Source organism: Phyllostomus hastatus, unplaced genomic scaffold, assembly GCF_019186645.2.
Source record: "Phyllostomus hastatus isolate PE091 unplaced genomic scaffold, TTU_PhHast_1.1 phas_scaffold_12, whole genome shotgun sequence".
NCBI classification, from domain to species: domain Eukaryota; kingdom Metazoa; phylum Chordata; class Mammalia; order Chiroptera; family Phyllostomidae; genus Phyllostomus; species Phyllostomus hastatus.
This window is the reverse complement of record NW_025334007.1, coordinates 12,191,061-12,218,664: the sequence shown is the minus strand read 5'-3', so window position 1 is coordinate 12,218,664 and position 27,604 is coordinate 12,191,061. Positions and strand designations below refer to the sequence as shown.

At 45.0% G+C, this 27,604-nt stretch overlaps 2 protein-coding genes, 1 non-coding gene and 1 pseudogene across 3 annotated transcripts in view; 1 reads left to right on the top strand and 3 right to left on the bottom strand.

Moving 5' to 3' along the window:
* Positions 1-513: 513 nt before the first annotated feature.
* Positions 514-652, bottom strand: LOC123830162. Its single transcript, XR_006787719.1, has one exon. It is a non-coding gene; the product is annotated as a small nucleolar RNA SNORA8 (small nucleolar RNA).
* A 2,284-nt stretch (positions 653-2,936) lies between these two features.
* Positions 2,937-5,559, bottom strand: LOC123829955 (annotated as a pseudogene).
* A 5,416-nt stretch (positions 5,560-10,975) lies between these two features.
* On the top strand, positions 10,976-27,280 carry PDHA1 (pyruvate dehydrogenase E1 subunit alpha 1). The gene is made up of 11 exons (XM_045855945.1): positions 10,976-11,140; positions 16,800-16,859; positions 17,754-17,927; positions 18,722-18,848; positions 19,483-19,574; positions 20,573-20,665; positions 21,458-21,613; positions 21,796-21,867; positions 23,979-24,046; positions 24,369-24,477; positions 24,947-27,280. Exons 1-11 carry the CDS (start codon positions 11,084-11,086, stop codon positions 25,109-25,111), a joined length of 1,173 nt encoding a protein of 390 aa, XP_045711901.1. The 5' UTR covers positions 10,976-11,083; the 3' UTR covers positions 25,112-27,280.
* MAP3K15 (mitogen-activated protein kinase kinase kinase 15) overlaps positions 26,083-27,604 on the bottom strand; it is a 92,228-nt gene continuing 90,706 nt past the window's right edge. The window contains exons 28-30 of the mRNA XM_045855863.1: positions 27,102-27,202; positions 26,944-27,020; positions 26,083-26,170 (exon numbers count right to left, since the gene is read on the bottom strand). Of these exons, the coding sequence (XP_045711819.1) occupies positions 26,083-26,170; positions 26,944-27,020; positions 27,102-27,202 (266 nt within the window). The remainder of the gene's footprint in view (positions 26,171-26,943; positions 27,021-27,101; positions 27,203-27,604) is intronic.

The following is a 27,604-nucleotide window of genomic DNA, read 5'->3' as shown; positions in this document are numbered from 1 at the left end:
CTCGGATGCAGCAGTGACCTTCTTCCAGAGCCAGTCATGAGAGAGACAAGGGCACCATGCCTTTACAACCCAGTCTCAGCAGTGACAGATCATCGCTCCTGCCATTTGCAACTCTGGTAGTGTTCCAGAGGAACGGGCGAGGCAGCACCACTGGGGCTGGCTGGGAGACTGCAGTGGGGACAGAGTCTCGTTGTGCTCATGGGACCCCAGGTGAGGGGTATGTCCATTAAGTCTGAGAAGTGCTGCCCATCGGGCAAATACCATCCTCTTGGGGGAAAGAAAATCTTGGTTCCCCTTTTATGCTTTTTCCAATTCCTCTCACTTCTCCCACTTCCAATATTCTTCTCTCCAGAGAAATCACTTTCTCCCCTTCCAGCCAGTCCTTGCAACTGAGGTCCCCCTCTTGTCTCCCTCTCTTCCTGTTTTCCTAGTGATCTTCCTTTCTTCCCTGCACTTCCTTTTTCTTTCTCTGATTTACTCAGTTTTGAGAAAGCCCAGGAGGATTTTTTAAAATACTATGTCAATAAAGATACCGGCTTTAACACACACACAAAACCCAGACAACCAACAATGCCAGATACGAAGCTTATATTGCACTGTCCTCTGAACACCCTGCAGAAATAAGCTCAGGAGGAGTTTTCCTTTCAAAACGATTGCCAGGAATGAGTCCAAGAGGAATGACAAATGTAAAAATGCTCTGGCCAGATTCTAGTGCTTTTTTCTGAAAAGATGCAGACTTAGGCTGCTCAAAGACTCTATGCCTTGACAGCAGAGGTCCTGAGGCTGCCAAGAGGAAGAAATGGCTCTACCCAGCTACTGGACCATTTAGTAAAGGCTCGCCAGCTCATTTTGCAGGAGTGTGGCCAGGTGAGCAACGCTGCTCTGCTCGGGGGAGAGTAATCACAGGTGACTCCATTCCCTCCCCCCATTCACGGGGACACTTTCCATGAGGCAGTCCTGCTCTATGCTCTGTTGCCTTAGAAAACCGCAAAATTCCTTAAAATCCGGCCACCTTGGAAACTGATCCAAGTCTCATGGTCTCATACAGTGAGACTGATAAATATTACCCAAGGATTGAAGGCAGACATTGATCTGGTCCTCAAACAAACTGCTACAGCATCCCCTGGGAGGTCCTGGAAAATGCGAGTCAGCTCCGCCCAGAATCTGAGTCACAATGGGGGTGTGGGGGTGGCAGGGGGAAAGAATACCAGCCCTGCACATGAGGCCTGCGGGCTATGTTGGAGATGCACAGTTTTCAGGAAGGCAGAGGTGGGAAGTGCAGGCCGAGACCTTGCTGCAAATGGAGGCAAAACGCTAGGAGATGCAGCAAGTGAGACCGAGAAAATACTGGTGTGACATGACCCCAATCTTTGCTTAGTTTTCTAGGTGTGAGCAGATACGCAGGGCTGGTATTCTTTCCCTTCTGCCCCCACATGTCCCTCCACCCCCCGCTCATCGGAAGGTTCAAAGGTTTACAGCCTCTCCCTCCCCAGAAATGACCAGGATTCACATGCAGGGGTGTCCAACCTGCAGCCCAGGCCACATGTGGTCCAGGGGGCTATGAACGCAGCCCAACACAAAATCGTAAATGTACTTAAAACATGATGAGATTTTTTTTTGTCATTACGTGTCGCAATGTATTTAATGTGTGGCCCAAGGCAACTCTCCTCTTGCCATCGTGACCCAGAGACGCCAAGGTTGGACACCCCTGGAAAGCCAAAGAACAGGGTCTGGCACAAATAACACTCCTTTTTATTACAAAATTATAAGCATGTAATTCTGTAACATAAGAATATCACACTCAAGCACACCATATGACATTTTAAGTGAAATGTTCAAATTAAAACCATAAATTATTACACCCATATTATTGCCCCACCAACCACACCCAGGCAGGCCTGTCTCCTGCCGGACCCTGTGTATCCATGGGAGATGACATACTGGCTTCTTATCGGGTTTACGTGGGCTGTATGCCTGTAGAATATTTTCACTTAAAATTTTTGATCTATCTTTAGTTTCCAGGATTTCTACATGGAACATGGGTCTTTTATAATAACAAAGAAGATGCTGGTTTTAAAACGATGAGAAAATACTTCACAGAAAAACCTATCTTGGTTATTATTTGGTAAAGCTCGTGACAGGCTCTGCCTTGTGTTTGATCAGTTCCAAGTTGAGTTCCGCAGAAGCTGCCTGGTCTCTGAAGACTGGCAGGGTTTGTCGGTCAGCCATGGAGGCAGTTGACAAGGCCTGTGGATTTCCCCCCGCATACAGAGAGGTTTGTTGCGCTGTTAGAACCATATCATCATTGAACAGGACTGGACACGAGACAATACAGGCCTAGGGGACACTGGGGTGACTGGCACGAACTGCCACCGGGGATGTCCACACACACCGGGGAGTGGCGTATGTGCTCACTGGCATTTGCGTTTTCACATTTTTCTGGTAGAAAACTGTGACCACAGCGTTCAGGAGACATGCTGCAGCCTCTCACCCTGGGGTCCCTTATAGCAAGTGACGTCCAGGAGCCTGTGGACAGAGACCTCAGGAGCTCGGGGTGTCACTGCTGCCTCCTCAGGCACAGCCTGGTGTTTCCACAGCAATCACCCCAAAGTATCAGTGTCTGAGTGACCCATGCCAGGTCATACAGGGCAGAACTAAGGGAGCGCTATGGAGGCCACAGAAACTGCAGTCGGAGACACCCTACAAAATTAAACAGCTATGTTTTCTAAAAATAGTTTTTACAGCACTTTAAATAACTTACAAAAAAGCTATAAAACTCCTGTTTACTAGGACACACATGTTAAATAGGGGCATCACTTCCCATTAGTGTACATATGTACGGGGGGGCCACAGTGGCTCCTGCCCCCCTCTACACATGCGCAGGTTCACCCACACACACACGCTACCCACAGACGTGCTGGCGCCCGGACTCGTGTTCACAGCCTGAGGACTTTGCCCTTGATCACAAGCCATCATCTTCCACAGAGGTGTGGCTCAGCTTGCTGGCGTCACTGCTCCAGGCCTCCTGGTCCTCGTCCTCTCTATCCACCCTCCGTCTATACCTCAGGTCCAAAATGTCCTCGTGTGAATCCAAGTTTCTGCTGCTGGGGAAGCTGAGCACTGGCGTTGCCTTCCTCCTACTTCATGGGCAAGTGTGCGCTTCCAAACATGGGACTGTGGCTGGCGGGGCCTCTCTGAAGGCCGAGAAGGACGCGCACTGCAGAGGCAGGCTCAGGCCGGGGCTGGAGAGGCCGGCTGGCTTGGCTCCCCCGGAGACACTACTCCCAACGTGGAATAACTGCGTGGAGAGCAGCGGGGAGAAGCCTGTGAGTGCCAGGCTCTTCTTGGGGTCCATGGCAAGGGCGCTGCGTCCTGGGCCTGGCCCTGTGGCCCCTTCTCCCTCTCGCTCCCCAGGCCCCTGTTCCATGCAAGTCCCTGCCTTCTGAGCTCAGCGTCTACTTGCTGTGTAGCCAACTCGGGTCAACAAAGTCACCCCACAGAGGGGTGAAGCCGGCCTAGGGCCCTTCCCTCCCTGTCTGCTCCCGGGCTCCGAGTCAGTGTGCTCTGGCTCCAAGAGGTCACGGGCAAGGTCCCACTGGGGCTTCCTGCCCCTGTGCTCGCTTCCGCACATTTGGACAGCTGACTCAAAGCCCTGTCCCCGGTGGCAGGCCCGGCTGCTCACGGTCTCTGGTCTTTGTGAAGATAAAGATTTCTCCTGCCTGTGGGTGCCCCTCTGGCAGACACAATCCTACTGGAGCTCCTGGGTGGTGCCAGTGGGGCCTCTGGCCTCTGAGCAGGGGGAAGGCAGGTCTGCCCCTTGTCCTTGTGCCACTGAGGGGTGCCCCTCTGCGTCCACCTGCGCATGTTGGGCTGAAGGGCCAAGCCTGGGGCTGCACACCAGCCCCTCCTTGAATTTCTGAACTGCTCACAGATTCCTTGGCCTCAAGCTGAGTGCTGTTGTCACTGTCCACAGAACTGCCATCATCAGACCGAGAGCCGGGCCTGCTGGCTGAGCTGTGAAGGTGGCTGGCCTCTGCCTCGCTGGAGCACACACACCCTTTGCAGGCTGTCTGCTGTGACGGGAGGGCCAGGGGTGTGTCCCAGGGCCCAATGCTGTCCGGCTTTGCTCTGTCTGGCTTCAGAAGATGCTGGAAGGTTTCCTCAGAGTGTCCTCCCTGCTGTCCCTTTTCGAGTTTGACAGGCAGCTTTTCAACAAGGGTAGGCTTCTCTCCTTCCAGCCTCTCTGGAAGCCGCCCTGCTGACCCAGGGCCTGCATCTCAGTGCTGCTGAACCTGACCTTCTTCCAGCACACAGCTCTGGGGTCCCTACACTGCTTCTTGAGCCTTTGAATGAATAAATAGTAACAAGTCCTTCATGGTGGTGTCCAGTCCTTGTCACTGTCCAGTGAGCTGGTCTCATCCTCAGAGCTCTCCTTCTTGTCCACACTCTTCATCTCCTGCCTTTTTGTGGCCTGATGACACGCTACCCCTCGCTTCTGGGGCCATGCGTTCATTACCCTGCCTGACAGTCCTGCAGGGGAGAGGCTGCCCCCTGGCTTCACCCTCCCTTCCAGGGGCCTCGCTGGCTTTTCCCTGGCCAAGGTTAGTGTCCAGGGCACCCTGCTTCGCCACCTGTCGAAGCTTCATTTTCTTGGATGTGATCGACCACACAGTGTTGCTGCCTCCCCTACATTTCCTTTTGCAGCTCAATGGCAGGTCCACTGTTTTAGAGACAGGGACTTAGGGTCACCTACCTGCCCACTGGGGTCAGGTGACAGCAGTGGACTCTGTGCAGACTGCAGGAAGGTGTCCATTCTAACCAGCAAACTCCTTGACTCTGCCCTCAGTGCCAAAAATGCCCGTATCTCCTGCTGCCATCACTGTGCACAGAACTAAATGTGGCAGTCCGAGTGGGAAGGCACATGGGGGCAAGTGAGCAGGCTGGTGGACAGAGGCCTGTCACCGCCTTCCCTGGAGGCCAGCAGGATGGCTTTGGAAATGTCGAGGATTGCTTCAGTGCACAGCAGCTTGGCAATTGTATCTGTCCGCAAATGAGCACTGGTGTGCTCATTTAAGAGGATTTAAGAAACTTGCTCTTGGCACCTCCGTTTCTGAGGGGGCCAGGAGGGACAGGGGCTTTGGTTTCCTTTGGTGGTTTGGAGGGACGGTCAGGGTCAAGGCCACCCAGGCCGAGGTCCATGGCCTTTGAGGCCACTGGCTTCTTCTTGTCTGGCATTTTCCTATGGATTTTGGATGAGACACTTTTTGTGGCATGGCTGCTGCTACAGGCAGGGAGGTTGGGCTGCTCACCACTGCCCCACAGGAGTTTCTGCAGCTGGTCTCCACTTTCCTCCTTTCTTTTCTCCAGCAGATAGAGCGACACGGCCACCTCCATGCAGTTGGACACCTGGCATGGCCTCATGGATTTTTGTGAGCATAGAACTTGACACACAAAGAAGCTGCAAGCTGTAGTACAAAGGCCACTGAGCAGCCACTCCCGCCACCATCTGGCATCTGCCATCAGGACAGTCCGCTTTTCTTCGACCTGGTTAATTCCCATCCTTTGTCTAAGTATTACAGCAACACAGTTGCTTTACTTTGCTTAGTGTTTTTAGTTTGTAGAGGTCGGTGCCCCCAACAGTAGTGAATTTTGACTGTAAAGCTAGTAGTCGCCCCTTCAATCAGCTGAGTACCCAGCTGATTCCTTCTCAAAACACACCTGGAAGATAGAAGTTTCTAAAAGTTGTTTTGCTCATGAAGACAGCAAGGCACCAGGAGATCAAAAGGTTTGCATATTTACCCAATTCTGGTATAGTGCTCCTATGGGTCAGGCAACTGTTCTAAGTACTTGGCAAATAGTAACCCACATAAGCTTAATAACAGCCCTATGAGATGAATATTGCTACATGTTCCTTTTAAAGATGAGGAAACCTATGCACAGAGAGGTTAGGCAACTTGCCCAAGGTCACACAGTAGTTGAGCCAGGATTTGAGACTTGGCGGACTGGTTCCATAGTCCAGGTGCTATACTGCTTCTCCCAAAGCTTATTCCTAGGTTTCCAAAGGCTGCTTCTGTTTGGTGATCAGCCAGAGAAAATGATTGAAAGCAACTTTAGGCTAGACTAACGAGCCATGGTCTGCATGGTGGGAGAACAAGGCCAGATGTAGAAGGATGAGCTCTGTGTTGCAATCAGTGGTCTGATGAAAGCCAGCCCAGGGTAATGCAACCCACAGTTGGAAGACAAAGTTTGTTTTTGCTCTTATTGGGACACGCAGAATAGGTCAAAGGCAGCACTAAGCCTGGAACACGGATCCGGTGGCCCCAGCATTTCATGCATTTCATGCTCACATTCTCTCGGCTTGAGCACACCCATATTTCAAGAAGGAAGATTTTAGAATCCATTTTCCCACATTGGCTAATAGAAAGAGATGCTCACACTCACCATTATTCTTACACCTCACTGTGGATTCAGGAGACCCATGTTTCCACGAAAACACGATGGCACATCTTTCAATGAACTTTCCTTGGGGTCCTGACATCAGTGGGTGCATCTTATCTCCCATACTTACAAAATGCAATGCTAATGTTAAAACCCTTTTTTTGACATCTCATTGTTCCTAGGACAAAGGTCTAAGTCCTCAGTGAGGTCTAAAAGGACAACGATGATCTAGCGTCAACCTTGTTTCCATTTATCAAAAGCACCTTCGACCCGGGACTGCACTGGGCATGCCCTCCTCCTGCCACCCGCACCATTGGTCAGTGCAGCTCAGTGGTCAGATCGTGTCTGGAAGGCTTTTCTTCGGCCTTTCCTGACCACCCTCAGCTCTCCACAACACTCTTTACAATGGAAATGTATTCATTAGATGTATGATCACATGTATAACTTCTCCATTTAATATCTATCCCTCAGATCACAAGCTCCATGACAGCTATCATGTCCCTGACACCTATAACTCCAGTGCCTGGTTTATATTGTGAAATGAATGAATGAGTGAATGAATGAATATTCGTGGGTGTTTGTAATGGGCCGACATAACCAAGTCCTTCTTTGGGTTCAGTGTGGTGTAGCAAATATGAAAAGGTAGAATATGGATTTTCTTAAAGATAATTGTTTCATATGTAATCAATGACATCTGGCATTTATACTGCTCTTTCTGTAATGAGAAATTTTCAAACATCCACAAGAGTACATAGAAGAGTACCGTGAACCCCTATGTGGGAACCACCAACTTGAACAGTTGCCAGCTGGTGACCTGCCCTATTACCTCTGTAGCATCCCACAAACTGCCCCAGCATGGCCACCGTCGGGACCAGGTTATGTTAAAGCTGCTCCCACACATCATATCATATCAACCATAAAACTTCAGTGTGTATCTGAAAAAGATAAGGGCCCTTTAAAATTACTTTAATGCCATTTGCACACAGGAACAATTCTTTAATATCACCAAACATCCAGTCAGTGTTTAAATTGCCCAAATTATCTGATAAATGTCTTTAAGAAAAAAAAAACAGGTACAGTTTCACAGCCAGGATCCACAGGTCTCTTAGTTCTCTCAACATAGGAGAGTTCCTGTGTTTTCCTTTAAAAAAAATCTTGCCATTGTTTATTCAATATGCTAGGTCATCTCTCCTGTAAGGTATTCCCCATTTTTCACTTTATAGATTGCAGTCCTTAAGCTGCAGGAAGCCCAGAGACTTGATGGAGTTCCCCTGTGATTGGAGGCAAAGACATTCTGAAGGTGGTAATTTGGGGCAGGAGGGTGGGGTCGCTGGTTGATCAGGGTTTTCTCAGTTTGATCCAACATTGTCAGGTTCTTCAACAGCTACATCCATGATCTCCTTGGCAGTTGCAAAGGTGGGGGTATTAAATTTCTTGGTCTGTTTTTAATTTATTAGCAGAAGGTGTTCTGTAAAGTTTTTTCTCTCATCAATTATTTATTTACCTTGAAATTCAGTTTATATGGGAGAGGCAAGACAAATGCTCGACTCTTTCCCTTTACCAGATTTTGGAATAATTACAATCAGGTAGCTCTTTGCTTCTAGGTCTTTCCAGTGACAAGAACTCAGGTGTATATTTTTTAAGGGGAAAGTAGTCATGATTTTATACTGCTATTTCTGATTCAAAATCAGGACTACTGGGGGTTTACTTCCTTTGATTTTATATTTGTGTCTCTTTTATGCTGAAAATGTTAGTTCCTAATGTCATTAACAATTACACATTCGCTTTACCCACAGTCTCAAATAACAATGACACTGATAACTGAAAGCAATGTAAGGCTTTTTTTTTTTTTTGGCAGTGCTATTCAATAACCCTGGGTCATTCTCTGTGGGGTTAGGTCAAGAACTTGGTATATGGTTAAATTCATTTGCCTCATTTTGTCTCCATTTTTATTATGTTTTGTTTTATGGTTATGTAAAACATTTGTATGGTTCCAAAGTCAAAATAGGCCTTAGCCATAATCCTTCTGCCAGCATGGAGCCCAGCACATTAGAAATACTCAAATATTCATTGACTTTTATGACCTATGTTCTATCCGGTCATCCACTGGCGGATGGCTTCCACCAAGAACATCCAAGGCAAGGTAAGGGCCATTGTTTGCCCTAATATTCAGCTTGGTTTGTCCTAATATACAGCTTGATTGAGTGCTTTTAGGGTGATTTGCAAAGGAAAGGCATTGTTTAGGATCTCTAATCTAAATCCTCCAGCTTCACTCAGAGAAGCTGGTCATAAATTGGCCAGGCAGGTGAGCTAGAGGGAAGATGAGTCTCTGGTCTCCAGCTCCACCCAAGAGTTGAAGCCGTCCTTAAAAAAAAAAAAAGCAGTATTACATAGACAGTCAAAGCTTATTTTCCTTTAAGAAGTGAAACAATCCTTTGTCTGTCTTTCTTGAGCTATAATTGACATTTAACACTATGGGTGGAAGCTTTGAGAGGCAGTTTAAATGATCTATTTTCTCTCTACCATGAAACAAGCTAAGTTCCAGATTGAAGCTGCTCATCAGTCTGGGTTCCAGAGTGAAGGTGACATATGCAGCAGAGCTCCAGGCAAGTTGTGAGGACCTGTAGTAGGAGCAAGGTGGTTTGAGGCACTTCGAAGTGACCGAAATGTGGAAGTCAATTGTTAAAATGTAACCTAGCCTACTATAAGTTAGTATGCTTTTTTCTAATTCCTTTAATTATTCTTCACAAGTCACGATTTCAGCCCCTGACTATTCTGACCAGCCATTTTTGTCATGATCCCCTGTGTTGTGTGTGTGTGTGTGTGGCGGGGGGGTGGGTACATGGCTGGCGTATGAGAATAAAAATATGCCAATTAAGACCTGCTGAATGAGGGGACACAAGCCATCCACACCAGGGCAGCAGGTAGCTCCCTCAGCATCTGAGCTCCCACTTTAGGGGAATGAAAAACCCTGGGTAATTTTGATGAAAGGCACAATACACTCACATAAAGGAAGTAAAGTCACAATATTTATTACTTACAGATCCCAGAAAATGCCCACTACTACTCCTCCATCCCAGGTCACGTGTGAGCAGGAGAGAGCAGGGTAGTAAGCACCTATTACTTACAAGGGGATTGGGGCAAAGGTCATTAACGTTTCCCAGGCTCAACTCTAAGTGGTTATTTTCAAAGGTGCCCCTGGAAAGACCAGAGCAGAAACTTGTGGTGGGAATCCTAAACTCATGTCTGTTAGGTCAGAGTCACTCAAAAAACCAGATGGACACAGTGAGCCAAGGAGCAAGGTTTATTCGCAGGAGCAGGGTTTATTAGCCAGGAATAAGAGGGAAAGTGGAGCCAACCTAGGGAGGTTGGGGAGCCAACCAAGGAGGTTAAGACTTGCTCAGTTGTTCTTAGGGCAGGGTTTTTAAGCACAACAACCTGCAAAGGGTAACTGGTTGGGGTGTCAGAGTCTGATTGGCTAGAGCTGGTTGCAGGGTGCCATTTCTGCTGACCATTGTTCTTGATACATCTTGTCAGCCTTGGGTTAAAGCTTCATCCTGTTATGCGGGACAGGCCGACCCCAGACCCCAATCTTAGCCGGGCATCTGTTTGTCCTGGCAGGCATTTTCCCAGGCTTGTTTCCCATGGTGTAGTTTCCCACCTGGTGATTTTCCATTCCTCCTAGGCCTACCTAGGTCTGTCAGTGTCCTTATCCAAATGTCCAGATTCTAGGTGTGAGCAAGGTTGTCATACAGTAAAATGCCTAGACAGCAACTCAAAAAAGCTGTTTTGTCGTCACACCCCCTTAAAACGTGGAGCCTAAACTTGAACCCACCATCCCAGGTGCAATACCAAGAGCACACAATTAGCACTTTGACCTGCGAACTCCTCTGAAGATACCCTAGAGCTGCTTTAGTGTTTGTTTATGCTGTTATTATCAGCCGCGTCATGCTGTTTAATTCACGTTGAGCAAGTGAATCAACAACTAGAGCCAAAAGGCTTTTCCCATTGACCTCTCAACATTTACTTGGGAAACTGATTTTTGGGTCCTAGCTGAAGTAGACAGGGCAGCACTCTGCAATCGTTACAGTATCTCTTAAAGACAAGTTAGCGGCAGAACCATTTACAGAAACCAAATGTTCTGTCTTTTGGCTCAACTACACTGTTAATCTTTATCATCCCGTGTACAGAGTGAAGGCAGCACCGGCAGGACTGGACGCACGGTAGAATTGGCCTGCACGATTTCCAATCCTACACGGCTAATCTGTGGGGCTTAATCCAAGGAGGCCCTTTTCACGAGGGGTCCGGGAGATGGAGCCCCACTTTCCCAACCAGGAGCCCTCGGTTCCGCGGTTCCGCCTCCGCCCGCCACCTGGCGACCCAGGAGCCCCCCTTACCCGCCCCACTCTGGTCATGACACCCAATGGGCAGCCGCGGATCTCCCAAGTGGGAGGGGCATACTCTGGAAACCGTCCTGGTTGGTCCGCGGCCCGGCGCGGAGTATGACGTCTTTCTGCTCCGTCACTGCGCGTGGCGGTTAAGGCGTGGCGTCCATTCCGGGCGCCTGAAGGAGACTGGAAGACACCTGGGTCGTGCGACGTGTGTCTTTGGGAGTCGTCGCGGTCACCGCCACTGCCCCCGGTCCATGAGGAAGATGCTCGCCGCCGTCTCCCGCGTGTTGTCGGGCGCTGCCCAGAAGCCGGTGAGGTGGCCTGAGCGGCCGGGTGCGGGGAGCGAGCGGGGCCGAGGCGGGGCCGAGGCGGAGCTGGAGGCCGGAGGACACGGAGAGCGGGCCGGGCCTCAGGGCACTACTGTGCCTCTGGCTGGGCGCGGCGGGTGCTTCTGGAGCCTCGAGTCTTTGTTTTGCTTCCTGGCGGTGAGCTCCGCAACTCGCCCCTGGAGGAGCGGTGACTGGGGCCACCTGCGCCAACGGGGTAGGGATGGGGGCTCTGCGACGTCAGCGGTGGCTCCAGGCGCCGGGCTGGGTGTGCTCCGTAAGTGCCCGTGATTTTACTGCAAGCAGAAAAGGGGCCTTTGGACTTTCTCGAGTCTCCAGATGACCATCCCCCTGGCCCATTCATTTAAAATTTTCCTAACTACATTCTTCTTGACCCAGAAGCCATGTAGTATGTTAAGAGCATGGAATCGGGAGACTGAGTGGTTCTTTCAAACACCAACCTCGCCATTTACTAACCTTGCGGCCTTGAGCAAGCTCGCTTTCTTTTTAAACATCCCCTTGCTCAAGTTTCCTCATTTGTAAAATGGAGATAAATACCCTGTGCGGTTGTCGCGAGGCTTAAACGAGTGAACAATTGTGTAAACCTTTCCAAATAGTACCTGGTACATAGTAGGGGCTATTCGTATTAAGTGTTGTTATAATTTGAGTGCCCACTTTGGTATATACATTTGTTGAACACTCGCTGGGTTCTGTGGAGGGTTCAGACAAGGTCAGGCTCCCCAGGAACAAACTTCTTCCCCTTTCCTCTCTCACTTTCTTGGCAGTGAGTTCCAGAACTGTGTAGCAGAACGCGGAGAACACTCTGTCTCCTCTGTCGCAGGCCCCGCCCCGTGCACACGCGCGCGCGCGCGCACACACACGCACACGCACACATAGACAGTAAAAGTAGCTAAAGAAATCCCCGGTGCTGCTTGAGAGGGTGGGGTCAGAAGTTAGTGCTATTTCTGTCTCCAGCTTTCAGATGTGCCTGATGCCTAAGCTTCTAGCAGTTTGACCTCTAAGCACGGGAAAGTAATATTTCTTGCTGTAACTGCAGGCAAGCTTTGACTCGTAATTCTGGCTCTAGAAACTCCCCCAGAACTTCGTGGCAACTCTGCTTAGTAGGGGCAGAGATGATCAAAAGGTGGCAAGTGTACTCCTCTAGGAATGCCATTGACTGAAATAATTACAAAACACAGTTTGATCAGTTGTTAAGTGTTTAAACTGTAGCTGGATCTTCCTGAAGGAGAAGCGCATTTCACCATTATGTTTTTCTGCATTTACTTACACATGATGTAACCAACATTTATTGAGCTCTTAATATGTGCCAGGCACGAAGCTAGGTATTTCACATGTTTTATCTCACTTAATTTCCACAACAAGTTTTCAGTTGAATGCAAGTCATACAAACATGCTTCGAACATTATTTGGGGTCTTAGTTCTGTATTGTGTTAAATTTCAAGGGTTATATTCAAAAGGAAAAGCTTTGATAGGATTTTTTGTAATTATCTGCAGGAAAAGGAAAATTTGTGTGTGAGTTTTCAAATTGTTTGCCTCTGTGTCTTTCTCTGTGAACAGTGAAGTCATGATGTAAAATCAGCCTAATTCCCTCAACTGTCCAAAATACTCCTAGTTGTGTTTTTCCCATCTCCCAGCAATGTGTTGGAATGGAATGCAAATTGCACTTCATCTTTGCTTTAGTAAAACTGTGGCCTCTTCAGAAATCATGTCAAATAGAAATGAGCTTTGAGTTGCAGTGCTCTGTTAACTGCACAAAACAAGAGCGGGCTATAACTTCATTCGATCAAAAATTCTTATTGAGAGAAGAGTATTGTAGTGGAATGGAAATGGATTCCCCATGTGTAATATTTTTTCTTTTTCTTTTTTATGAGGATTAGAGACAGTAAAAGAGTTAATGTTCCTTCCTTTGAGCCACCCCTCTTTTGGCTGTTTTGCATATTTTTCCTGTTGCCTGCACATGGCATTAATTATACTAAGGCGCAGAGAAAAATAGTTTTAAACAATTATGTATCAACTCTAGATTATGTGTGTCTATGCCTGAAACCCTGTTTAATAGCTCGCCCTTCCCGCAACAGAAGAAATCAGCTAATCAATGTTTCTATAAACTATAGTAATTGATGAGATATTCCCAGAGTGCTCAGTGTACTTTGGGCTCTTGGGTCTAGTGTGCTCATTCATCATTAGATTTCAGTTGTGTTAACACAGGCTATTTACTGGGTAGAGCAATCTTACTTGTAGGTCCTTGCTTTTTCATTGCTGAATATTTTGTGCCATTTCTTTATGGCGAGAAAATTTTCTGTTGAAAAATTAGCTGACAGGGAGCTCCTGTAGGTTAACTGCTTTTGTCTTGTTGCTTTTAAGATACTTTTTTTTGGTCTTTAACCTTTGACATTTTAATTAGGATGTGTCTTGGTGTGGATGGATCTCTTTGGGTTCATCTTGTTTGGGACTCTCTGCCCTTCCTGGACTTGCATGTCCATTTCCTTTACCAGGTTAGGGAAGTTTTCAGTTAGGGAAGTTTTCTTTGAATAGGTTCCCAATCCCCTGTGTTCTGTGTCCTCTTCTGGTATCCCTATGCTGTGAATGTTGGTATGCTCGATGTTGTTCCAGAGGCCTTGTAAACTATCCTCATTTTTTTTAATTCTTTTTGCTGTCCTAATTGGGTATTTTCTGCTACCTTGTCTTCCAGATCGCTGATTCAACCCTCTGCTTCATCTGACCTGCTGTTGACTCCCTCTAATTTATTCATTTCTGACTTTTCTTAATGTTTTCTATCTCCATTTTTACATTTCTTCTTTCTCTAAGTTCTCACTGAGTTCATCTACTCTTCCCCTAAGTTCATGTAGAATCTTTCTAACCAGTGTTTAGAACCCTGCACCTGGTGGATTGCTTGTCTCCGCTTTGTTTAGCTCTTTTTTGGGAGTTTTGTCCCGTTCTTTCATTTGGGCCACGTTTCTTTGTCTCCTCATTTTGGCTGCCTCCCTGTGTTTGTTTCTATGTATTAGGTAGATCTGTGTTTCCTTGGCTTGGTAAGGTAGCAATCTAGTGGGGTTATGAGCCGCCTCGGTCACCTGAGCTGGGTGCTTCTAGGGGTGTCCCTTGTGTGGGTTGTGTGCCCTCCTATTGTAGGTGAGCCTTGATTGCTGTTGGCACATCAGTTGGTGGGATTGACCCTCAGGCCGACTGGCTGTTGAGTGGACATGACTACATTGAACGAGCTGCTGTGTGGGGCCTCACACAACGGATCAGGGGTCATTTTAATGGGGCTCTGATGCCAGCTGAGTCCACCCTTTGGGTGTGTTGTTTGCGAAGCTGGTTGGGTGGTGCTGTGGTGTGGTTTGAAGCCAGCCACCAGAGGGTCCTGGAGCCTCTGAGGAGGAGTTCTGGTGTTGCTCTAGTTCAGCCACGGCTTTTGCCCAGCTTGGGGCTGTCTGGTAGGAGCTACAGAGTAATGTGCTGTTGATTGCTTCTTGTGCTGGGCTTGGAGGCCCTTGGGAGAGGGTCCTCAGTGAACCGGGGCTGCCTGCCACTAGTGTTGGGTTTAGGATCCTTTGCTGGATACCACAATGTTTACTGAAGCCAGCTGCCACTTGTGCCAGGTTTATGGCCACTTAATTGAGGTTATGTTCCAACCCAAGACTGGCTACTGCTTATGCAGAGTTTGCGGCGGGAGTTACAATTCAAGTCGAGGCTGGTCTTCACTTTATGGTGGGCTAGGGGTAGCTTAGCAGGAGGTACAGGGCACGCTGAGGCCAGCCACTGCTTGTTTGGGGTTCAGACCTAGGAAAGTCTTAGGTGTGAGCTTAGGCAGACTGCTTTGTGGAGGAGCCACCGGAAGAGGTTCTGGCCAGGTATGCAAGTTGGGTAGGGAGGGGTCTCAGGGAGTCACCAGGGCTCGGTGAACTTTGTTAGCCAGACTAATGGAGGGCTCAGATTTGACGCCCCCTCCACTGGGCTGGCTGTGTGGGGAGAAGGCTCTACAAAAGAACAGTGATACCTGTCAGTACTTCTGTCCCTGGAGAGAGCTGTCCCTGCCTTGCCCCTCCAGTCCCAGTCAGATGTTATGGGGACTTCTCTTCCCAGCACTGGAGCCCTGGGCTGGGGACCCCGATTGTTGGGCTGGGACGCCTTGCTCCACAGGGGGATCTCTGCAGCTGAGTTTTATCTGCCATGTGGGTGTGAGACCTGCCTGTTCTGTGGCTCTGCCCCTCCTACCAGTCTCAACATGGCTGCTTCTTGAATTCTGTAGTTGTAGTAGGACTTCTGATCCCCTAGTCTTCAGGAGGTTCTCCATGATGGTGGTTCTGTAATCCAGTTGCAGTTTTGATGGGGTCATAGGTGGAGGTGAGCATAGCATTTCCCTACTCCCCTATCTTTACTGGAAATCCAAAATATTTTTTTAATTCTCAAAAATACTGTTAATACGTCTGTTTTGTGATTGCAAAACATAACCTTTTATTTGTCACTTCACCCCTCTCAGCTCCATTTCTTCCCACACTTCTCAATATTCTTCACTTATTCTTAGGTATATTAATGGGCTTTACTTCTAAGTTAACAGAGCATTTATTTCTAGGATTTCAGATTTTTCCTCTTAACAACATCATTGTCTTTACTGGTTGGCTCTATTAGATAATGGTGCACTTATGTGTGAGGAAATAAGATGATAGTCTCCAGCTTGCAGGCCTGCACACTTGGAGGTAACACTTATCAGGTCAATCTTAACTCTCCTCACTGAGATCAAGTCCAGTGCTCGTTTGATGACTGTATGAACATATCAAAAGTACTTTTGGTGGAGGTCAGTGCTTGTGGTCTAACCTGGACCTCAGCCATCATGTAGACTACTTTTGCTGCAAGCAGGTGTGTTCGATTACAAGAATGAAAGGAAGCATCTCTCCCAGCTTTTTACCGCCGAGCAGTGAAGGGCACTGAGACATCAAGAAGGGAACACTGTGGTGGAGAGCGTCTGTCCCTCCTGGGGCCTCAGGAGGCCCCTACCCAAGGTGTAGGCTGTTCAAATTCTAAAACATCCCTCAAGTCCATTGTTTTTAAGCCAGGGAGTGCTAAGTACCTTTTCTTTTGTCTTACACATTTCTCACTAATGTATTTATCTCATACTTGGAGTACTTTGAAATATGTTTTCTTATAGATCCATTTCATAGAAAACTGGTTTGCCTGAAAATAGAGATTGAATCATAGTTTTATTTGAAGAATGATTCTGAAAGTGAAACTTAATCTTGCTCGGCATATCTGTTTATGACTAAAATAGCATAAACAAACAATGTCCACCAGATTATCTAGTCTCTTCAGCTTGGCCATTCACTTCATTATATTCTGATTGTAATTTATTTGAAAACAAAGTAGCTAAGTGGATTGGTTTGGTTCTTGCCCCCATTCTCTTTCTGCTGTTTCCTTCAGATGGGGGCACAAACGAGTTTCAGAAGTCAAAGGGTTCCTTTTGGGGGACAAGCTCTCAGTGCAGCGAATAGAAGCGAGATAATCCAGTGACCATAATGGGGCTGATTCAGGTTCTAGGACTATATCCTGATAATTGATGAATAATAATGACTTTTAAAATAACTGACAATAAAAATACTGATACATTTGTATATTTTGGTCTTTATAGGCAAGCAGAGTGCTGGTGGCATCCCGTAATTTTGCAAATGATGCTACATTTGAAATTAAGGTAAGTTAAGTTATTAACTTTGTGTTAATAACTTTTCCACTGGTCCAGTTTGGCATATGCCATATTTTACTGCATATAATGTGCACCCATGTTTTTGGCCCAAACTTTCAGGAAAAAAAAATCTTTAGTTTTAATTAAATTTTTTATTTGTTTATATTTAGAAAGAAAACCAATTATCATATTCCAGGGTATTATTTTGCATACAGATATCGTTATTGCTTTCTAGAGTTATACTTTTAACGCATGAGCATAAATAAAAGAATTAAAAACATTTATATAGATACAGAATTAGTACTACCCATTCACAATGCACATCCTTATTTTTCCCCTCAAATACTTGGGCAAAACAAGTACACATTGTACACAGCAAAATATAGTAGTTTTACATTTGGAATAAAGCATTTGATATTCATGCTTTTTCACCATTTTCTTTCAATGCTCTACAATCAAAGGTTCAAAGATGTTTAGCAAAAACTAGAATTTACACTTCTGACTAACAGCTTGCTTGTGTTTGGGGTAGAGGGGCAAACTGAAAAAATTAAAGACTCCAAAGTTTAGAATATTATTTGGTAAAACATTTGAATGAGCTGATTCTTTAATACTTTTCTGAAAGTGTGTCTTTCAACCTGTAATTGATTTGACTTCTAGGGGTTTTCAGTGAAAGTCGTCCTAGAAAGATTTCCTTTCTCCAAACCCCATCCCATTGCACAGTGAGCTTTATGATAGAAGAAGTAACATCATAAACTTGACTCTTCTTTCCTAGAAGCAATATGCAGCATTTCTGCTGTACCCCTGTGGATTTTGAGTTCAGTAGTATTTGTGATGGAGTTAGATCTTAGAATGGGTTGCCAGTGTTTACATTGTAGTAGCTGGAAGACAACCATTCCCTTTCAGAAGTGTGATCTTCACCGGCTGGAGGAGGGCCCCCCTGTCACAACGGTGCTCACCAGGGAGGATGGGCTCAAATACTACAAGATGATGCAGACTGTTCGCCGAATGGAGTTAAAGGCCGATCAGCTGTACAAACAGAAAATTATTCGTGGTTTCTGTCACTTGTGTGATGGTCAGGTGAGTGGTAGTTTTGTAATAAATAGTGTTATTTAGGAATTTAAGTGTGGCTTGTGCTTAGTGGTTATTACCCTGGCTTATGCATCTCAAGGATTCCAGTCTGATGTTTTAGAATAAAAATGAAAATGCAGAGCTCTGTTATGAAGCTTATGCTAAAGAACTTATTCATGTACCACATCTCTAATTTCCTGTGCCTTTATGGTATTGTGATCACCTGTATTGGATATACTTTGCGGGTAAAAGGGTTTTTTGTTTCTTTTGTGTAGGGAAGTGGTTAGCCCAAGGGTTACAAATTCAGATGCCTACAGGGACCAGCTAAGGTAGAATAAATGAGTGAAGAAGGCCAGCCATACAAAGTAGAAAGTGGCGACAAGGAATGGTGATGAGCTAGAATGGGCAGGTTCCCCTTGCAGGGGACATCATAACTTGGTCCCAGCCAGTTGATGCCATGTGGAAGTACGGGGCTCATGCTTCCTGTAGTTCATTTCTTTAAAACAAGACAGAAGTCTCGATTTTCATGTGAGACTCCCTCTATTTTAATACTGATTTGATTCAGGATTCCTTTAAAAACCACTTACAGACTAAAGAAAACAACACATCTGTGCATTGCCTAGTATATGGCTTCTGGCCTGGGCCTTATTACCCTCCACTGTGTTTCTGGTGAAAGATAGAGCTACTTTCTGTGGTTGTTAATGAAGAGTTCAACTAGGCCAGATGTTCCATGTTAGTCTAGGAAACCTTTTATCTAGGAGTGTGTGCTGTATTGACTCATGGCTGCTCTTCCTTTACTGCAGGAAGCTTGTTGTGTGGGCCTGGAAGCTGGCATAAATCCCACAGACCATCTGATCACCGCCTACCGGGCTCATGGCTTCACCTATACTCGTGGGCTTTCTGTGCGAGAAATTCTCGCAGAGCTTACAGGTTTGCTATTAATTTACAAAAGGGGGAAATTAGCGAGTTAAGTCAAATCTTTCCTAGTAATATGCTAACTCTCATGAGTTAATATCAAAGCCTTTTTGAGTTTAAAAATTAAAAATAAAAACACCCTTTCCCTTTTGGTACTCTGGTACTCGTGTTGTGCTTTTGAGTGAACTGACCATTTTTGAGGTCATCTGACCCCTCAGGCGAAAGTTTAAAAAGTTTGCTTTGTAAAATCAGAATCGTGTTTATTATCACTAGATCATGCCAACAGAAATAAAGCAGTCATTGAGTAGAATCATTTCATGATATGCAGTCTAAATTCCAGGAACTTTTTTAGTATCCCCTCTGTCTTTGTCCCCCTTGACTCTTGAACTGTTATCCTAACATGTGAAGGAAATTCAGTGATTAGAGAGCTGGAAAGGTTGGAAAGGTCAAGGACATGCAACTGGTCTGTCCTTTATTATAAAAGGCCTGGAGAAAAGGAGGAATACATGTTTGTGTAGAGGGGCAGGTGCTTATAAAATGGGATTGGCCTCTGAGTTCTAATAGATAAGCCTCTAAGTAAGTGCTTGAGTGTGGTTTTGTTTTATATATTTTGTCTTTGATGCATTTGTGTGTATGCTGCCATTTCTAGGACGAAGAGGAGGTTGTGCTAAAGGAAAAGGAGGATCAATGCATATGTATGCCAGAAATTTCTATGGGGGCAATGGCATCGTTGGAGCTCAGGTAGCAGAGGATGAGGATTGCATGCTTTTCTAGATTTGGTCCTGGTCTGTGTCTGTTTTTTTTGTTTTTTTTTTTTAAGATTTCTTTTCTTTTTAGAGAGAGAGGAAGGGAGGGAGAGAAATATCAATGTGTGTTTGCCTCTCACCCCCCCCCCCCCTTACTGGGGACTTGGCACACAATCCAGGCATGTACTCGGACTGGGAACTGAGCTGGTGACCCTTTGGTTCACAGCCCATGCTCCATCCACTGAGCTACACCAGCCAGGCTGGCCTGTGTCTTTACAATAGTTTATACCCCAGAGAAGCTTCCTCTGATGTTTTTTAGTAGTCTTGGGGCTTACAGTGCTTAACAGACCTATTGCTTCCTACCCTACCATTTGATCATTTAGTGAATAGATTTGGACAATGACTTAATTTTTTTTTCGGTATTTGTTGTGTTTTGTAAGTATGCAAGAGCTTCTAGTGGTGGAGCTAGACCTTTACCTTTTTTATTTAAGTACATTAATTACTTTGTCACATCCAGTTTGCCCTGCCTCTTCCTGCTGTAGACAGTGCTGCTGCTGGTGCCAGACCAACAGACGCAAGTGATCAGATCTTAGGGCCTAGTTAGAATCTAAAGCCAACTTTGGTGGTTACGTGGTCCTCCTTGTTTTCATCAGTTAGTGGATAATGAAGTAACAGCATAAAATTATATATATCTAGATTGTTTGGTTTACTTTTACTTTGTAATATATTGATATTTCCATAATTTGGGGGGCCTAGGTTTCATTTTTCAGCTCTCTAGAATTAGTCATTGAATCTTTGAGTACAGAAATGGTATTGCTTAACGATTGAAAGTATAATAATTACTGTGTACTGGTCAGTTTATAATATTTGGGGTGGGTAAGCAGAGATAGGCTTGGGGTAGGATGGGTTTGTAGCAACAGTGTTATTTCTATCTCAGTCTTTGGCCAAGAGTTAAATTTCTGTGCTTCCTTTCATGGTTGTCTGTAATGCTAGGTGCCCCTGGGAGCTGGGATTGCTCTGGCCTGCAAGTATAATGGGAAAGACGAGGTCTGTTTGACCTTATATGGTGATGGAGCTGCTAATCAGGTCAGTATGTGTCTCTTAACTTTTAATAACTATTCGAGTTTTATTCCCAAAGTGTTGAATATTCATAGGTCAGTTTGCAAAGAATATATTACTAGTTGAAATAGCCATTCACGTGGCAAGCTAAATTTTGGTTTTATGGCCAGATTAGAGTTTTGCCTCTTGGGTGTTATTCTAAGTGCCCTCCCAAGATGCACTCCTGTGAGGGAGCTCTCCTTTGTTCTATCTCAGTGCTTCACCAAGTCTGTGGCGAAGGACCTTTTTATATTTTAACCCACTACAAACTGATTCTTTAAAACAGTACTGTAATGATCAGACTCAGTCTCTTGGAGGCCTTGGCATTGTCAAAGCCCTTTCTGTGCTTCTGTCACGGTCCAAGTTGTCGCCAGTCTATGGATGACATTCTGTGAGGCCCTGCTCGGATGCTGATTCTTAGACACTGGTTCACTTGGTGGGTCTCTTAAATTTACAAAAAGCATAAAACAAGGTAGCCACACATTTTTCCATGTTTGTTTTTTCCTCGGTATAGTCTATACTACTGTCTTGGCCTCCCAGAAACAAGTGGTGGCAGTATTTGGTTTTTCACTTCCCTTAGCTGCAAAAGATGTTTGCTGCTTCTCTAACCCCCGCCCCCCAAACGTAGACACTCCTTTTCTCAAAAACTTCGTTGTGGAAAATGAGGCTTTTTATCCTTTATGAAAGCTTTCTCTGCCAGGTACAGCAGCAGCTGTTAGGATGATGAAGTCTACAGAAAAATAGCAAAATGAAACCACTTCAATTTTTATACACTTCCAGGGTCAGATATTCGAAGCTTATAATATGGCAGCTTTGTGGAAATTACCTTGTATTTTCATCTGTGAAAATAACCGCTATGGAATGGGGACATCTGTTGAGAGAGCAGCAGCCAGCACTGATTACTACAAGAGAGGCGACTTCATTCCTGGGCTGAGGGTAAGGATACCTGTCATAGAGCTGGGGCCATACCTTTGCTGCTCAGTGCCTATGCGTGTGCATTAGACAGTTGCAGATAAATTGAAGAGTTCTATTTTCTCAGTGTGGGAACAGCTTGTGTAGAATTAAAATGGTTTTAGGCAGTTGGATTGATGCTCTGCCCCTTTCCCACGTATTAACAGGTAGATGGAATGGATGTCCTGTGTGTCCGGGAGGCAACAAAGTTTGCAGCGGCCCATTGTAGATCTGGAAAGGTAAGACTTTTTCGTAGGCCTCTGGACTAAAGATTTCTAATGTTTATCTAAAAGTTAAAAGAATGCCTAAGAATGCCTCCCCATGTCCATCGTAGGTACGCAGGGGTAGGTACCAACTGAAGTGTGTAAGATAGAAACAATCCAGTCAAGTGAATTAGGTCCCTTCATAAATAGTGTCATCTTGGTAGCTTACCTCCTGGGAAACATTCCATGTTGCCTCAATTTGGGGTAGAGCTTTTCTTCCAGTGCCTCCTCAGCATTGTGTCTGTCTGCATTGTTTCTTTCTGTCTTCATTGTGGCACTTGATTTAGTTTGCCTTTTGGTTTGGTTAATTATGTGCCTCCAATCCCCTAATAATTGTAAGCTCCTTGAGTAAATAGATTGGGGACCCCTGCAAGGCTCACCAGAGAACTTTGCTGATATAATATGAAGTATATAACCTTAGTCTTACTGTTGAATCCTTAAGAATGTTGACTTTAAGTTACACAGTGGAGAGGGGCACAGCGAGCTTGGCCCAACAAGAGGATTTGCCATCAGTGTTACTGGAAAGGCATTCTCCCTAGGTCAGTGTTCTCCAGCCCAGAAAGTCCCAAGGTTCCCCTTTTGGTGACTCGGGTGCGTGCACGTGTGTGTGTGTGGTGTGTGTGTGTGTGTAGTAACGTAAATAAGATTTGGTTAGCAGTGATGAAAATGGAAGGAAGGGAGTAAAGGAGCCAGGGAAATGCAGAGCACTTAAGAGAAAACAAGAGTAAAGGAGAGTGTGACAAAGATGGCAGGTTGGTGCCAGTGGGCTCAGCAATCTACATCAGGACTGCGAGACTAGGGGTCCAGGCCCTAGGTGGTGGGTACCATCTACCTCTCTCCCAGTTCCTGAAAGATGTGGTTCCCAGACCCATGTGGAAACAGGGTCCGTGGTTTGTAGCATGCATTGACTTTCCCAGCCTGACCGAAGCCTAGTCTTGGAATTAGGGAGAGTCTGGAAACCCCCTTGTCACGACCCCCTTAGCCCAACGCTGAGTGCTTCCAAATGCCTGCTGGGTGACATAACAGAAAGAAGAGGTGACAGTTACTGAGGGATTGACCTATGTCAGGTAACACACTAAGCACTTTTTATGTATTCTTATTTAGTTGGCACAGCTGTGAGATTATTACTGTTTTACCTGTTTTGTAGATAAGAAACCTGAGGCACAGAACCACACTTATGGGTACATGGGTACTGTATTTGCCCATCAGGATTGGGTCCCAAGTACTTGGACTCAGTGTCCCTTTTTAATTGCTGTACCAAACTGCCCAGGGATCCTAGAGCCACCTTCCTCCCCTCTGTGTTCAAAGTCGTTGCCTTGTAGGGAGCTCTAGTGCAGCATGAGCGACCTACCTGGTGGTAGCTGGGCTGGGCAGACTCCCAGTGGAGTCATGGGCTCAAGTATCACAGTGCCTGCCAGCTTCCTGTTACACACTGGCCAGATCCGTGTGCAGCAGGATTGGTTGCCAGCCCATGAAACACTGCCTGCAATGGGTGTGAGGTGGAAGTTCACCTCCCTAGCCCATCTTTAGTTCTCCTACCCTTTTGTACTTTCCAGCACATGTAGAGGTTTGCTTTTAATCTTATTTTGTTCGAGTTTGTATCAATATTTTTTCTAGCATTTAAAAGATCAAAATGCTTGTATATGTCACCTGTGACTGGGGGAGAAAGACTAGCCTAGTGACCTGAAGATAAAAGCCATCCCTTTGCTGCTGCAATACCTGCTTTCTAGTGGGTTTTTCTTCCTTCAACCTAAGCTATTTTGAAAGGATTGTATGACAGATGCAGTGCTAATGAAACAAAAACAACTCTTTATTGAACATCAGTCGGCTCTGTAACATGCTAAAAGCCTTTTTGATTCCAAACAAACTGGGACAGGTTCCTGTTTAAAACGAGAAGGATGAAACACACAATCAGTATTAAACATGAAAACAGGTAAGAATCAGTCAATAAGAAATTCTGACAGTTCACCTGATTTATAGATCTGATGAGAATAGGTTTGATCCTGAAAGAGTGTGTATTTGAGGCCATGGATTGTTGGTGTGCTGTACCTGTGTTCTTACCTAATCTCCCTTGGGTTCTGTTTTAGGGGCCCATACTGATGGAGCTGCAGACCTACCGTTACCATGGACACAGCATGAGTGATCCTGGAGTCAGGTATGTTCATGGGAAATACAGACATGATGTCTAAAGTAGGTTGGGCTTTGAATGGTGCTATTCACATGAAAAAGCAAAGCATTTCAACATTTGCTTTTGAAGCCAGACACCAGTTGGCTTGAAGTAATTATTTGAGTCTTGGTGGGAAAGCAGTGCTTCCCAATAAATTGGTTCCAGTATAGAAAGCACTGTGAAAATCCCTATTACATATATATGTTATCCACTATGTGTTAGATATGTAGAATGTTTCCTATGTCACAGAAGTTTTTTGCTACACTGGGACTGTTCTTACCTACTTCTAACTATGTTTGCCTCCGTGTAGTTACCGTACACGAGAAGAAATTCAGGAAGTAAGAAGCAAGAGTGACCCTATCATGCTTCTCAAGGATAGAATGGTGAACAGCAACCTTGCCAGTGTTGAGGAATTAAAGGTACTGTCATTTTTGGTTTGAAAGTGTGGTCTCCTTTCTGAGCAAATTGACTTTTCTCCACACAAGAAGCTGCCACTCCTGGGCGAACTACCGCATGGGAAAGTATTATCACAGGACATTAATCAGTCGTATTGGCAAAGCCTTTAAATCCCCCAAGAGCACAATTCTTTTTTCCTAGAAGTAGACTTTGGATTTCTTTTCTGATTCATTGATTTCTTTTCTGATTCATAAGTGTTCCCTTGCCAGGATATACATATATTCCCTTGCCAGGATATACATATATATTTAAATGTTGATGTCTGAACTACAAAATATTCTTGGGTATATATCATTGTGTCACTTAGTTAAAAAAAATAACATCTTTGAAAATAGCAGCTATTTATTAGTACTTCTAGTACTAGAAGGATTAAACTAGTGACAGGATCTGACTAGAACTAGTTGGTACCTAAACTGTTATCTGATTTTTTAGGAAATTGACGTTGAAGTGAGGAAAGAAATTGAGGATGCCGCCCAATTTGCAACAGCTGATCCTGAACCACCTTTGGAAGAACTAGGCTATCACATCTACTCCAATGATCCACCTTTTGAAGTTCGCGGTGCAAATCAGTGGATTAAGTTTAAGTCTGTCAGTTAATGGGAGAGTGCGTGTAATGGATGGCTGTACCTTTAGTGGGCTGTTTGACAGCAACTGTAAGGAACTTTTGTTCTCAACTTTGTGAAGGAGGGAAAACCCACAGAACATATGTAGATTTAAAATAGTAATTGCATGCAGTTTATACAGTTTTGCATTAAAGTTATGTTCAATTTGTATAGGTCTAAATAGCTAATACAGATTTTGCTCAGCCTTCCTTCATATTATTTCCTTAAAATAGTTCTACTTGATTTAGTTGTTCACTATTTTAATAAGTACTTTTTTAGTTACTGAAAGGAAAAACAATTCCTTGTATGCCTGTCCAGTTTTGCCACCTTATTGTGGGCTGGGGAGTTGCTCATTTGCTTGTCTCTGGCCCAACCCCACAGCTAACAGATCCTTAATGTGCGCACACATGCCTCCATGAGTGTGTGTGTCAGTGTGGAAGCCTGCTCACACTCATTACCATTGCTCCTTAATATAACAGCATTTACTATATAACCAGGCAGTGGGTAGAAGGACAATTCCATTTTTAAACAGACTGTTTCACAATCATTTCAAAGGGCAAATAACTTAGTTATCTGCATTTATACATTCAATAAAACAAAGCAGAAAATAGTTTCAAATGCAGCTAACCAGTACTATTAATGTATAACCTAAAACAGTACGTTAAAACACTTTTCTTTTTTAAGAATTCCATAATACTCTGGATGTCAAAATTTGGGCTCACAATCACTGTTCTCAAAATACAGCTGTACTCACCTTTAAAACATGTTGATAAACAGGCATAAGACATGTTGATAAAAGGTACAAAACACACGCTGATTAATAACAGGTGAAAACAAACATTTCATTAACTCTTTAGAACTTGACGTTTTTAAATTGTTTATGGTGTTTCATGTTTCTGTCTGAGAAGCTTTAACAAGAAAGATGTCGGCTCCTTGCTCCCTCTGTTCTTTGGCTTAGCTGACTGCTTAAGCCTCATTCTGGGTAGCCGCGGCCCCCCGAGTCTGTCTTCTGTACTGGGAGATTGCAGTCCAGAGCTTGCAGAGGAGCTCCTCACTACGAAACAAACAAGAGTCATCTTTCAAGTCAAAAAACTTCTTTAGGAGCCCCTATGGCAAAAAGTATAGTATGTAATTCTACGCTTGTCTAGATTTGCCACTTGGTGTTGAAAACTTAGCTAAAATAGGAATATGTTGTTTTCATGTATGGAGGTGACACTCGTGCCCCAGCAGGAGTGGGACATGGCCTTAGAGGTATAGTCAGACCTTGGCTGTCAAACAAAACTGCAGTTCTCGGTTCTTGACCCAACAGCCCTTTCATGCTGATACTTGTATGATCAGTTATGCATCTCTCAGGTGAGAAAGGAGACTGTTTTCAAACAAACTTGCTTCTCAAACAGCCTTTCAAACAGCCTTCCAGAACGAATTAAGTTTGAGAACCGAGGTTCCACTGTATATGCAGGTGTGCTGGTGGATGTTTGTAGAGCAGCCCGTTTAAGTTGACATGGGAACTAGAATGCAGGCTGCAATTTAAAGAGGGGTTTGGCTGTAGCATGGAAGGCAGAGAGATGCTTCCCTTTCACCGTCCTGCTTCTGCCTTTTCCTACGGGGTCTTTCTTTATAGCTAGTGCCGCCTTTTGGCTTTACTCTCATCTTGAACCTGGGAAAAATCACAGAGTTTGGCATTTTCTGACTAAGCCATAGGAAAGAGAATTAACTTCAATGAAGAGGAAAAGGCAGTATCACTTTGTTTTCTACAACTTTGTTTAAAAGCATAATCACATGAAAAAAACTTTCTATTGTACAAAGTGTTCTGAGGCTTGTTCTTACCATAGTCCAAGGTATCTGAGGTCTTCCTTAGTGACCTTATTACGAATATCAGAAAGTGTATAACCCTGTTTAACAATCTGAAATAAAGACCAAATACACAGGAGTTAGGCAGCTTTGTAATAATAGCATAGGAATGGTTTTCTTGGCTATAAATTTACCTTGTCAATGGCATCTGCATCTGCTCCTTGCAGTTGTAACCAGCGTACAAGCTCTTGATCTGGTCTCTGTCCATAAAACCCGGGAGGTGGTGCTGGGGTCTCTGTAATATTTACAAGTTTGTTTTACTGTATATTGATGTGTAACAGTAAAACTAATAAAAGTCACCAGTTGGATGAAATAAAGTATTCCAGAATGTGTATGTGATGTGAAAAGGAAATGAATTCAACCTGTGTCAGCGGCTCTAATGCACAGTGTACAACAGTCCACAGATTTCACTCTCCACGGATTCAAATAATCCTTACCTTTGACCTTTAGTTAGTTTGGAACTTGGTTATCTGCCTATCGCTTTAAGTGCTTATTCTCAAGTTTAAAATGTCCTTTCTCAGGAGTCACATCCCTAACTGCAATGGAAATTCAAAGGCGGAAATAGGTTTTAGGGAGATTTTGTGTCAGACCTCATCCATTCACATTCCAAGAGGTACCTAGCAGTAGCCCTGTTTGA